This window comes from Desmodus rotundus, chromosome 11 (assembly GCF_022682495.2).
Source record: "Desmodus rotundus isolate HL8 chromosome 11, HLdesRot8A.1, whole genome shotgun sequence".
In the NCBI taxonomy this organism is placed as follows: domain Eukaryota; kingdom Metazoa; phylum Chordata; class Mammalia; order Chiroptera; family Phyllostomidae; genus Desmodus; species Desmodus rotundus.
Window position 1 is genome coordinate 4,974,264 of NC_071397.1, and position 13,621 is coordinate 4,987,884.

At 47.2% G+C, this 13,621-nt stretch overlaps 1 protein-coding gene across 2 annotated transcripts in view; it reads left to right on the plus strand.

Annotated features, from left to right (window-relative positions):
- TBC1D22B (TBC1 domain family member 22B) overlaps positions 1-13,621 on the plus strand; it is a 75,716-nt gene that overhangs the window by 25,912 nt on the left and 36,183 nt on the right. Inside the window, exons 3-8 of one of the 2 annotated variants that reach the window (XM_024558122.3) lie at positions 578-885; positions 3,185-3,364; positions 3,906-3,976; positions 5,361-5,489; positions 6,719-6,784; positions 10,076-10,190. In XM_024558122.3, the coding sequence (XP_024413890.2) occupies positions 578-885; positions 3,185-3,364; positions 3,906-3,976; positions 5,361-5,489; positions 6,719-6,784; positions 10,076-10,190 (869 nt within the window). The remainder of the gene's footprint in view (positions 1-577; positions 886-3,184; positions 3,365-3,905; positions 3,977-5,360; positions 5,490-6,718; positions 6,785-10,075; positions 10,191-13,621) is intronic. The other variant, XM_053914335.1, reaches the window with a different exon arrangement.

The following is a 13,621-nucleotide window of genomic DNA, read 5'->3' on the forward strand; positions in this document are numbered from 1 at the left end:
CGTTCTCCAGTAGTTTATGGCCTAAGGAGTAGTTGAGCTTATGTTTCCATAACAGGTTAAGTCTGAAGTGTCGATGGATCGGCATACACAGGTGTGCCACGCTCACACTACATGTCTACAGAGGGGGTGGACGGGGGTGCAGGGCAGGCTGCGTTCCAGTGCTCACCTGGTACCCACCCGAGGGGGGCGCCACCCTCTGGGTCCTCATCAGTTACCACAGTGGAAGAAAGTGCATAGGGAGCTCACACCTTTTCTTTTATACTTGGACTTGGAAGTAATTGTCTCACTTCTCAGCCCATCAACCAGAGCTAGTCATGTGGCCTCGCCTAAGTGCCTGGCAACTGGGAAGCACAGAGGAGCACATGGAACAGTTGGCGAGCGTTGCTGCCTTGCTACATCTGTCTACCACACAGGGCTGGTCTAGATGCATCCAGACGAGGAATAGGTAATGGGTGCTTTTTGTTTGAGGATGAGAATGATTGTGTATGAGATGGTTTGTAATAATAGCAATATCAGATTAAACAAGTGGTGAGATGTGTCAGCCCATTCTTTGGTAATGGTGTTTCCTTTCTTAAAGCTTCATTAAAGAACGATCAAAAGTCAACACAGTTCCTCTGAAGAATAAGAAGGCCTCCAGTTTTCATGAGTTTGCCCGGAATACCAGTGATGCTTGGGACATTGGCGATGATGAGGAAGAGGACTTTTCCTCCTCTTCTCTCCAAACTCTGAACTCAAAAGTTGCTTTGGCAACTGCGGCCCAAGTCCTGGAAAACCACAGCAAGCTGAGGGTGAAAGCAGAACGGTCCCAGTCAACCACGTCTGACGTTCCTGCCAGCTACAAGGTCATAAAGTCCAGCAGTGATGCCCAGCTGTCCAGAAATTCCAGTAAGTCCACCCTGCCCCCTCCATAGCCTCTGCCTTTCCAACAGAGTGCATTTTACATAAAAACATTTTTTCTTTAGGGCATCACTCAGATCTTTCCATTGGATGGTAAGCAAGCATGTTCAAGGCTAAGGTATGACATCAGTGAGCCTAACTGGTCATAAGCTCTACTTGCTTCTCCCACCTTGATGGCTGCCTGGCCCTGCAACCTGGGGCTTTACCTCCTGACACCCAGGTGTCAGCCTGAAAATCTCTTCCTTCTTTCCCTATGCTGAGGTCCAAACTTCTGTAGTGTGTTTGCTTCACATTGCTTTAGTCCTGGTCAGGTTAAAGAATATTGACTCCTGTATTTAAGGTTGCTAGCTGAATTCCACAAGTGTTCGGTGCTGTTGGTTGGCCTCCTCAGCCGTGGGGACCAGTGACTAGCATAAGGCTGCCTCCCCTGTTCCTGAGGCACGGAGCAGCACGTATCTGAGGGCCCTGTGTCCCAGCTCCTTGCCTGTCAGGTTCGGGGAGCAGGAGGAGACTCTTTGCTGTGTCTCTTCAGGAGACTCCAGTGACTGGTTGAGGTGATGGTGGCTTTATCAGATACATGGGGACTCTCAGTGTATACTTTTAAACATACACTGCTGTATGAAATGTTGCCCTCAAGGGTTTTTTGGAAGCCAGTTATTCTGAGCTGGAGAGGAAGTGCCGTCGTTCTAGTGAAAGTTAAAACAACTGCCTGGTGAAGGGTGAAAAGGAAGTACAAGAATGTCAGAGCCCGAGAGTATGTCTTGGCTCGTGTTCTAAGAGACCTTCTTTCACAGCTTCAGACTAAGCATGTGGTCATGAAATTAGGCTGGGGGGCCTTTGAAATCGTGCCATAGTCACTCCCTGTCCCTGGCTCGGGCCCCAGCTTGAACGTCCGGTGCCGTGGGCACTTCGTGTGGATTGACCAGGGGCCACAGCTGCAGACAGCGTCTGTGCACTGTGATCGAGGGTCTCCAGTGTGCGGAAGACCCCTCCGTGATCCCTAGTGAGCTGAGCTGCCCGTGTGCAGCCAGGATCACCCAGAGCCTTCCCTTTGTGAGCTTCCCTCCCGGGGGTACCAGTCTGCGAGCCGCTGCCGTCAGATGTGCGCGTGGGCCTCAGCACTGCAACGTGTGGTCCGCACTTTCTAGGCCTCGCGTTCCATGAGGCTTCCCAGCCAAGTACCCCGTGGCACTTGGTTCTGTCAACCTTCTGGTTGTGCTGGTAGTCACTGTTTAATTCTTGCTGTGACTGATACTTTTTAACGCCCTGATATGTAAAGAATATGAAACAGTCATGAAAGGACAGTCAGAATTGAAACTGAGTTTTCTTTGGGGTAGTAAAATGAATAAGGGTTTGGAGTCAGAATGGTCTAGGGTGGCTCCATGGCTCTCCCTTGCAAATTGGTTAACCTTTCTGAGCTCTAGTTTCCTCATCTGTAGGAGAGCAATAAATCAATAAATTCCCACCACGTGTTGTAAGGATCAAAGGAGAAATATGTAAATGTGACCAGCACGCAGTAAGTGTTAGTCCTGTACTGCTCATTTCTCCTACCTTGCCATCTAATGTAGAAATGTCTGGAACCAGACGTAGAGTTCAGCTTGTATCTGTGTTCCTGTCACTTTACTTATATTCCAGCAGAATCAAAGGCTGGTTCATTTGGTGAAACGTGTGGAGCACAAAGGAACTGCAGCCGCCAGAAGTGGGATTGCTATAGGCCAGGGCTTCTCACCCTGTGCAGGGTGCACTGTGGGCCAAGAACGGGTGAGAGTTGGGCCAGGGATACTGACCTTCCCAGCTCTTGGGGCAGCTGAGTGGGGCTGGGGCTTCAGGAGCGCAGCCACCTCCTGATATTGCAGCATGCGTTATAGTGTTGTTCCCTGTGTGCTCTGTGACGTGGACAGAGAAGGTGAATGTGGCCTCAGGTTATCTTGCCCCCAAACTCATTATTAGGCACCAAGAAGAGTTCCAGGTTGGAGTAAAAAGAAAACATTTGATTGCCCTCTGGAGTCACCAAAAAAGTTCTCAAAGTTGCTTCAGCATCCAAGTCTCTGTTAGCACATAAGGTGCCTTGTATGTGTGATAAAAACCACAGCCTGTCCTCCAGGGGAAAGAGTGGAGCACAGCTGGGTTTCCATCCCCTGCCGCCCCTCAGCTGGACACCTCCGGCAGCCCACAAACCACACAGCTGCGGCTTGTGGAGGAGACTGTACTGAACAGTCAGGTTTGAGGTTTCTCAGAATCCGTGCTCTTCACACAGCCTGTTTCTTTCTCTTTCGTATCATCTCAGGTGATACCTGCCTGAGGAATGCACTCCACAAACAGCAGTCACTTCCTCTTCGACCCATCATCCCCCTTGTTGCCCGGATCTCAGACCAGAACGCTTCTGGGGCACCCCCAATGACTGTCCGAGAGAAAACCCGCCTAGAAAAATTCCGTCAGCTTCTCTCCAGCCACAACACTGACTTAGGTGAGTCCCTGTGAGCTCTGGGCAAGATAGGGCCTCTTGGTGACTGGAGTTCTCAGAGACCTGGAAGCTATTGCTCTTTATTCTTCCTTCTTTTACTTTTCCAGCATCTCCTGATCTGGTGCCCATTGCAGTGACATGCAGGTATTAAGTCAGAGTATGTTACTAGAAATTAGGGACCAAATTAGGTGGGACTGGATTCTGTGGCCTGTAGACCATAGTGCAATTATTCTGGCTTTGGTCTCCCCACCTCAAGGCGACTGTCTTGAAATCCACATCTACTGGTCTTTCTCTTCCCCTCTAACTCTAATCTCTAGCTGACTAGATCCCTGCTGCAGAGCTGTGTCCTTGGCACTTGGCTGCTCAGGGCTGTTGTTTGGGGCTTTACCCCCGTGCTTGTCAGTAGCTGGTGCTGGTGGTTGTGGTGATAGTGATGGTGGCGATCATCTTACTTGAATGGTGGGAGGCATCAGGCAGGGTTGGCTGAGGCTCGTTTTAGGTTGTGGGAAGAGCTAAATCCAACGAAGCTGTTATCTGTTTGCAGATGAACTGAGAAAGTGTAGCTGGCCAGGGGTTCCCAGGGAGGTTCGACCTGTAACCTGGAGACTCCTGTCGGTGAGTTGTACCCACTGTGTAGAGAAGCATGAGCCTCACACAGCCCCTCTTACCTGATGAGGTTAGTTCGAGCACATTAGTCTTCCTCCATAGACTTCTCTGGTCCTACTGGATGCGCACACTGTGGGACTGTAGTCCTATTTCTGTGCATAAAGAAACACATTCTGGAGAGTTTATTCCTACACATGCAGAAGAGCATGAGTCAGTTCCCATAGTCACAGTCTCACACGCTCAACACCAGAGAGGAAGGATGCAGTGAGGTGCAGTGGTCCTAGCGCTTGTTTGGGCAAGTCCCGCAGTCCCTGTGCTTTACTCCTTTTTCAGTAGGAATAACCAAAGTGGTCGAAACCCATTTTGCAACTGTGAAGAGCTGGTGAATGGCTCTCCCTCCAAAGCCGGCATAGTCCCACTTTCACGGAGTGCAGAGCACCCGTTCGGGCACTGTGATAGCCATGTCTGGATTTTCTGAGCCTGCAAAATTCATTCACTCACCTAGCAAGGGTTTACTGAGGACCCGCTATTTGCCAGGCACGGTGCCAGGTGCTGGGAGGGTGTACAAAAACGAATCAGCCACAGTCTCTGCCTGCAAGCACTCACTGTGGAGCGTATTGCGTAAACGTTCATGAGAGGGAGGGTCTCTCTCCTGACTGCTCCCCACCCTCAATCCTGCAACCGTGAATCATTGCCTCTGCCACTTCTAGTAAGTTCGAGTGCTGTGAAGCGTAGATTTGGTGAGAACACAGGAACAGGAGATGTAAGAATTGAGAGTGGGATCTAGATGAGCGACAAGAATGAAAGTTGGCCTGGAGCTTTGGTGAGGAGAGGGCTGCTGCCAGAAGTTCTGTGTGTGGACGTTGCAGCTGCTCTGTCACAGATTCCATTCAGCTTCCCATGCTAGTAATTCTGAATGTTACCGTAGCAAAGAAGGGGTAACCAGCACACACTTACGTGGCTCATCACTGAAATGTGCTGCAGAGACAGGCATCTCCCTGTGGTTCTCAGAGGTATTGCCTCGCATGCACACAGCCTTCAGAGGTTTGGACTTGAGTCCAGTTCCCTCCGACCGACCTACATTCTCTGCTCTATGTGCCAGCTGTGGGAGCTCCGGGGTGCTCTCCAGCAGTACAAGCTCCAAGCGCAGCGCAGGGCTACAAGAGTACATACCCCTGGGAACGCTGGTTCATCTGCCCACATGTGGATCTCATTGAATGAGGAGAGGGCAAACTCTGGGTGGTCAAAACCAAAAAGGGATCCTCCCTTGTTCTCTTGGCGGTTTTCCTTCCATTCCTTTGATAATTTCCAAGCCACTGCTCAGGCTGAAATAAAAATTAAGGATTCATCCAACCATTATCTGTCCCCATCTGACTAGCAGTCCTGTCTATAGGGCTATCTCCCAGCCAACAAGGAGAGGAGGAAGCTGACCCTGCAGCGGAAGCGGGAAGAATATTTTGGCTTCATTGAGCAGTATTATGACTCTCGAAATGAGGAACATCACCAGGATACGTACAGACAGGTACGGTCATCACCTGCTGCCCTTTTACTTACGTGTCATATAATCTTAAGGTATGTCTCCTGGGAGTACTGTCAGGCACAGGTTTTCCAAGTCTTTAGTCAGTGGTGTGCTGGTTAGGAATTAAATTTATTCCTGGGAGTATGCAGAGTAGGTACGGGGGGCCCGGGGGGGGGGGGGGAATTTATTCCCTTTCTAATTCAGTAGCTCTAATTTTAGCCATTTAAAACAGATTTTTCCTCCTAGCAGTGGCAGTGCTTCTCAGATTTAGTGTACATACAAATCACCTAGGGTTTTGATGAAACCCCACCTGGGGATCGTGATAAAATGCAGACTCTGATTCAGTAGGTCTGGGGTGAGACCTTCACGTCTAATGAGCCCCAGGGGATGGCAACACTGTTCCACAGACCTCACTGCGAGTAGTAAGAGTATGGGGCACAAGACACAAGCGTTCACTCAGGAGTGCTCCAGTCCCTCGGGACTGTGACACCGGTGCCTGATCAGCCCCTGTGTCTGTTGGTCTGTCTGCAGGAGCTGTCACCATCAGCAGCCTTGGCAGAGAGTTTTCCATCATTACAACTAGTGGCCCCCACAGCCTGCGGGAAGGGGGTGCAAGGTGGGGGGAGAAGAGGAGTCTGGTGGTTGCAGAAGAGGGGAAAGGCTGGGAGAAGCAGCTGTCTGCAACAGTCCCTAAGAACTGAAGTACTGTCGCCACTGCTGACACAGGCCTTGCGATTGATTGTTAGACTTGGAGAATTCATTCTTATGCCTCGTGACTTCATGAGCAGGTCCTTCTTGGTTCCTCATCCTGGCATGTGGTTGTAGCTGTCAGAGCTCTTTTAGTTCCCAGAAACTGCTGATGAGTAAGATCGGAAAGAGGGGTACACATTTTGATCATACCTATTAAAGAAGTACCAGCTCAGAGTGAAACAGACTTCAGACCAATAGGGAAAAGCAGGTGATTCTCTTAGGTTGTGAAGCCTATTGCTTTTTGAGATAACTGGTTTTTTGTGGGGAGGTTTCCTTGCTGTTCAGTAAGCTGTTGCTGTCATGGAACTGTATTCCAGATGGACACGTGGGTTCAACTAGACTTTTTTGTATGTCAGTTAGTTCTTTCTGAAGATGAATTGTGCTCTCACTCTTACTCCCTTGATCCTCGTTCTTACTGAGAAAATAACTTCGCAAGAGAACAGACTTGCATTTGTGTTTTGGCCATGGCTTCTCTTTTTCAGATCCACATTGACATTCCAAGGACGAATCCTCTCATTCCGTTGTTCCAGCAACCACTTGTACAGGAGGTGAGGGAAGTACTTAACGTTCTTGACCCTTCTCCCCTCTGCCTTTGTGGCAGCTTTCTGCGTGCATGAGTGCCGGAGCCTTCTCTCCAGCCACGAGCAGGGTTACAGCTCACCGATAATCAGTGAGCCCTTCGGAGCACTTTCCTGTGCGTTCTCACTTGGTCTGCATAACCGGCCCGTGGGCAGAGCAGTGCTGTAGTTTAAGGGACTTGCCCAGAGTCTCGAGAATGTCTGGTGAGAGAATGAAGACCAGAGCCCATATCTTAGAACTCCTAGACCTGTGTTTCCTGTACTTTATCATGCTGGGATAATGATTTTTTAAAAATTGTTGTCAGTATGTAACAAAATTCATCATTTTAACCAACTTTAAGTGTACAGTTCAGTGATATTAAGTACATTAAACAATAACTAACTCTTTATTCCCCAGCAACTACCATTCTACTTTCTTTCTCTATGAATTTGACTACTCTTGGTACCTCAAATAAGTGGGATCATAGGATATTTGTTCTTTTGTGTCTAGCGTATTTCACTTAGCATAAATATCTTCAAGGTTCATCCACGTTATAGCATGGGTCAGAATCTCCTTCCTTTTTAAGTCGGAATCATATTTCATTGTATGTGTGTGTGATACATACTGTTGACCCCGGCATCTACCATTGGACAGATGGGTTGCTTCCACCTTTGGGTATTGTGAATAATGCTCCTATAAACATGGGCAGGAAAACATCTGTTTGAGTCCCTGTTTTAAACTCTGGGTATATACCCAGAAATTGAATGCGTAGTGACACTTTGAGACCTAGCAAATTAGTGAAGCACATGGAAGGTCTCAATGGGGCTATTACCTTTTACCCAAGCAGTAACTGTAAACTCCTGGAGACTAGGCATTGCTCTTGCAGCTCCACGGTCGCCAGGGCACCGGGTTTAAATGACCTTTGAATTGCACTTGCAGGTATCCTCGTAATAGGGAGGGGTGGTGGTGAACATGCTCCAAATAATTTGTGTGGACTTTAGATTATCTTCATGATTGTGTTTAGTCGTAGATGTCTCTCCTGGTGGGATCCCTTACCAACAATAGCGTAAATAAGATTTGAGGGTGGCACCATTACTTTACCTGTGTGAGTCAGCTCAGAGGAAGCTACCGACCCATTCAGGGTCCCTTTGTGTCACCACACAGTTCCCTACGGCCGACCCAGCCCTGCTCATTCCTCATTTTAACCTGGAGATGTTCAGATACTTCCGCCTGTGCATGCTTACTCTTATCTTGGAGACAGGGGAAGTAGTTTGTGTAAAAGGCTTCTCTGAATAGTGAAACCTGAATACAAAGAAAGAAAATCAAACTGTAGCCTTTTCAATTTTTCTCAAATCTCTGCTGTGTCTAGCAGGCTGTAGTCCCCTTAAACAGAGCAAAATGCTCACCAAGGAGCAGCGAACTGAGTAACTCTGAATATTGAAAGACTTGCTTTGTGAACCTGAAAGGTACTTTGGCATTAACTCTACAGTAAGTCAGAGTTACTCACGCTGGTAGAAGAAGTGTAGAAAAACCCTCAGGTATTATCCTCTCTTCTCTTCTTTGTAAGGCCAGATTATCCCTGACGTTTTTCTGTAGTGAAGATTCCATGGTCTCCAGTGGTGACCAGGTTTGGTCCTGTTCCATTCCCATCTCTGTGTCATCTTCGCTTGTACCGCGTGTGTGCACTGCCCCATCCTTACTATAGAGCGTTTACTGCAGGTCCTGATTGTGGACGGCTCACCGGTGGCCATTGTTAAAGCCAGTCACCAGGGATTTGTGTATTCACAAGGGGCTGAGAGTGTGGAGTGGAGGCCCTGGTAAGTCCTTCCGAAGGACTGACCTGAGGGAGCTTTCAACAGAGACATCTAGACAGACCCAGGCCGCAGGAGGTGTGAGGAGACAGAGTGGTGTAGAGAATCCTTGGGATTTCTGAACCTGGCAGGTCTGCCTTGACCTACAGTTTCATGGGAGGGAGGGTCATTTAGTAGAGAGAGGAAAGAACGTAGGCGAGCCCCCATTACAGGGTTGAGTCTAACACAGATGGGGATACTCTGCCCTTTGTCAGCCCCAGAGAACAAGTGGGCAAGTCTAGTGGAGGTGGAGAGGTCAGCCCCTTCCAGACAGTTTGCTCTCACAGCCTGGAACTGCAGGAGTGTTGCCAGTGGGAATGTTTCTCAGCGCTTTGCCAGCTGGAAGGGCTGGGAAATGTCCTTCGTTGTGTCTTTAGATGCTCCTCTTCACTCCTATACTAGCTAATCAACTCCAAAACCATACAACCTTTTCCTTCTTACTGTGCCCCTGGGAGCTTTTCTTTTTCTCCGCCTGACCTCTGAGAGGGCCTCTTCATTCTGCCCTCAGAGCCGACTCTGGGGCTCTGCAAGATCGTGTGCTATGGTGGCCTTGTTATTCCCATTCCTCTGCATGCCACCAACACCTCTGTCACTCTCTGTGTGGTTCACAGAGACATGAGCGGTCCATGGCAAGCCCAGGAGTTGTGGTCAGCGGGATGAAGCAAGGGAATGGGAGAAAAGCTCAGAGGGCCTAATGAAAGCGGTGGGGAGTGTAGCTGAATGGGACAGGGCCAGACTCTGTAAAGGGACCATAAAGAGTTCTTCTTTCTCCCCATTCTAAGCCTCTGGCCCCTTGTGGCTAATATACATAAACCACAGAAGCTTTTCCATGGAGGCCCTGGCTGATTTCTCTTTTCTCAGATTCCCAGCTGCAGGAGTCCGTAGGATTTGGTTTACTTGACGTGTTATCCCCAGCAAATGTCTGGGTTGCCTCCTGATATATGAAGTGACTTCCTGTATTTATCATCTGTCCTACATCTTCTTCCGTCTCAGCAGGGAGAAAGGAGAAGGTAGTAGAGAAGGTAGTTCCTATCTCCATCCTGTAATGACAAAAAAGAGATTTAGCAAAAGTACCAGAACTTGGCTGTTTGATCCTTGCTCCTGGAACTAGAGAAACAGTGTCTTCAAATGACATCCTGAATCAGTGACTTGCATTGCAAACCTTTTCCAAGGCATTGTGTCACCATCCTTTTCCTAATCTTACATCAGAGTTGCTAGATACAAAAAGATAAAGGGCAGGGAGTATCTACCTCTATTTAAAAACAATTAGTACCTTAGAAACTTTATATTTCTATACTCCATCTCATAGTATTTAAAAAATTTTCCTAAAAATTTTACAGCAACCCTGAGATGAAGTGTGAGGCAGGTAAATGGAGAGAGGTAGTATATCTCCACAATTTAACAGTTATGTCTTCTTTCCTTCTTTCCTAGATCTTCGAAAGAATTCTATTTATTTGGGCCATCCGACACCCTGCCAGTGGGTATGTCCAGGGAATTAATGACCTGGTCACTCCGTTCTTTGTCGTCTTCCTATCAGAATATGTGGGTAAGAAGCATGAGTACCAAGTTGGGCAAGCTGTTGTTCTTTCCTATCTTCAGTCTGTTTGTTTTCCCGAGCGCAGCCAGCAGGCGTGTCTTGCTGAGAAAGGATAGTGCCTTGAGCGTGCTAAGCCTGTTTTAACAACACAGAAGCCTGGCATCTTATCTCTTGCGGTGATCACAAATCTCACCTAGAAAGACCTGCTCTGTCACAAGAATGACCGAATTGGTATGTTATGTTCTGCCAGGAATAGATGATCCGATAGTTTGAGGTCATTTTAGGATTATTTTGAACTTGTGTGAAACGCAGGCCCTCATCCATGAAAGCTGGCATTTTAGATTGTACACTATATCAGGCCTTCCCACTTAGTCCACATGCTGTTTCTCAGCAGTGGGATGTGGACATGTACGGGGCAAAGGTCGTGGCACCAGAATCCACTCACATTGGAGGGAATGGGATGGACGGCGGAGAGCCCCAGCACCTTGATTTCCTCCCCTCCTCCTTCACCTCTTACCCTTTTGGGTTCTTGTCACTTTGGGTGGACTGATTAGATGTCACTGTGGCAGTTAGGTTTTCTTGCAGCCCCGGCCTCCTCCCCTGGCCAGAGCCAAATTAGGTGGTCTTAAAAGGATTTGAGGGTCCTCCACTTTTTTTTGATTTCCTTAATTACTTGTGCTGAGAAATTCAAAGGAAAACCCCTCTGTCATGGCCTGATGTTTTCTTCTTAAAGAGCAGCTCAGGTGAGAATCAACATTGATAAGGGTCTCAGCAACCCAACCATATAATCTTCTCACTGCACCGATAGGTTGTAACATTCTCTGCCTTCTTATTGGTGGCAGGGCTAGGACTAGAACCTTTTTCTTTAGACTTGGGGGCCGGGAGTTGGATTTTATGGTTTTTGGAGAAAGCCATTGCAGGGGGGTAAGAGGGTAATGAGAAGTGGACTAGAGTGGAGACCCTTGGCAGGGGAAGGCTAAGAAATGTCTCACTTGATTCATCCCATTCAGGTTTTCTGATGGGGCGTAAAGGGATGGTGTTTTAGTCCTCCATAAGGCAGTCTCAAAAAGTAGTGACATCTGAATGACATCATCCTGGTTCCCCTTGAGTGGAAGCAACCAGGGCAGACCTTGGAGTAAGGGCGGAAGGTCACTCTTGCCCACTCTGTCAGGTGATCCCAAGCAAAAGAGACACTAGTGAAAATTCAGCTCCTGGAAGCATACAAATAAAGCTTTTGCTAGAGGACTTTTCATTTTCCCTTCACATTAATAGGTCAACTTTTAGAGGCAGCTTAATTCTGTGTGTTTAATTTTATTAAGAGCACTGCAGCTGATCTATTGGGATATTTTTTCTTGGCTGCTGCTTGCAATAGCACTTTTCTAAAATAGGGTTAAAGGATGAGCCTAGAAAGGTATTAGTCCATTCATTAATCTACATTTGAAGTCTAAATGAAATCTTGGTGACAGTATTATGCCAATTGAAAGCAGTTCCAGTTGGATATTTAATTATATTGTTAGCTGCTATTTATATTTTGTACCCAGCTTTTCTTTACTTTCTAGAGGCGCCCATCCCATTACTGCCTCAACCCCATCAGTCCCACCACGCCTGGTGCCTTTCTCTGAGAAGTAGGACTGCATTCTGATCTTGGTATTTGGTTGTCAGCCCCACCTGCTGGCCAGTGAAAGCACTACTGACCCACAGTGCTAGCGCGGGGCAGCGAGGGCTGCGGGTGGCCAGGCCTCTGCAGCACTCAGTGTCACCACTGCAGTGGACTTCAGATCGCCTTCTCCTAGACCTAGGAAGGTGGCAGCCACACATTTTTTACAAAAATGTTAACTATGTTACATTTCAAGATATGTAAAACTAGAAAAAAATCGTACTTTAAAACCCTTTATTCCTGTCGCCCAACTTCAACAGCCAGTGTTGTTTCACCTGTACCTCTACTCATTCTCCATCCTCTCGGCTTTGTGAATTATTTAGAGCTAGTCAAGCATCACATCATTTCATTCACACATTCCCGTATGTGTCTCTAGAAGATAATGATTAAAGAAACCCACAGCCATAATACAATTATCACAGCTAAAAAGTAATAGTAGCTCCTTAATATAACGTTATTTACAACAGTATTTAAATTTTCCCGATTCTCATAAATATATTTAGCAATTTGAATCAGGGTCCAGATAGACTCCACACATTCTAGTTGCTTGATACGTCTCATCAGTTCCCATTTGTCTCTCTTTCCCTTAGGACTTTGTAGTGTTAGCCCTTGTTTTTTCGATTTTCAGCCTAGGGCTTTGCCATACCAAGCAGTGATATCACCCTGATTTTTTTTTAATATTCTACTTACTTATTTTTAGAGAGAGGGGAAGGGAGGAAGACAGAGAGGGAGAGAAATATCAATGTGTGGTGCCTCTCACATGCCCCCTACTGGGGACCTGGCCTGCAACCCAGGCATGTGCCCTGACTGGGAATTGAACTGGCGACCCTTTGGTTAACAGGCCGGCACTCAATCCACTGAGCCGCACTATCCAGGGCTCACCCTGATTTTTAAACCACTTTACCATTTGCAAAGTACTTTGACATACCTGGTTGCATTTAGTAGGCCCCTTTAAGCTAAATCCATTCAATCCTATCAACCCATTTTACAGGTGAGAAATCCAAACCTCAGAGGTTTAATGAGCTTTTAAAACTCAAACCCAGGTCTTCTGACCTTAATACCTGTGCTTTTCATATCAGGGGTGCCTCATCTCAGATCCTTGTCCTTGGACCTCTTATGGCTCCCTCTGCTCCATTCTCTGCTCCAAAGCAGGTAGCAAGCACATTTCTTACTGCTCCTTGCCTTAAAAAAATTGCAGTAGTAGTACGTGCTCATTAAAAAACAAATCAAAACAGTCTTGAAGTGTTATTACTGCCTCCTGCCCCCAGAGCCAATATAACTACTGTTGACCTTTTGGTGTGTCTTCTTCCAGACCTTCTCCTGCATGTGGATAGACCTGCGTATATTATTGTTCTTTGCTGCATTCGGAAAAATGGGATCAGACTATCCATACGTTTTTGTACACTCCTTATGTTCACTCACAAATATCATGGCCACCCTTCCAAGTCTGAGCATACAGGTCTACCCTAACTTACCGTTTTCAGCAATTACATTTATTTTCATAATAAGGCTGTAAATAGCTTAACAGTTTCTATAGAATGACATTTAAACTGTCTACAACCTTTAGGTGTTATAAATAACATTGAATAGCCTTGTACATATTTTCTTGTGCATTTTAGTCAAAATATGTATCTCTGAATGGGAGTCTCTAGAAGTGAAATTGCTAGTCCCAAGAGCATGCCAGAGAGGTGCTGCTGAGTTACACTCCAGAAAAGTTTATACCAGCTGGTACTCTAACCACTGGTGTTTGAGCACACTCTTCCTCACATCCTTGGCACAGCGG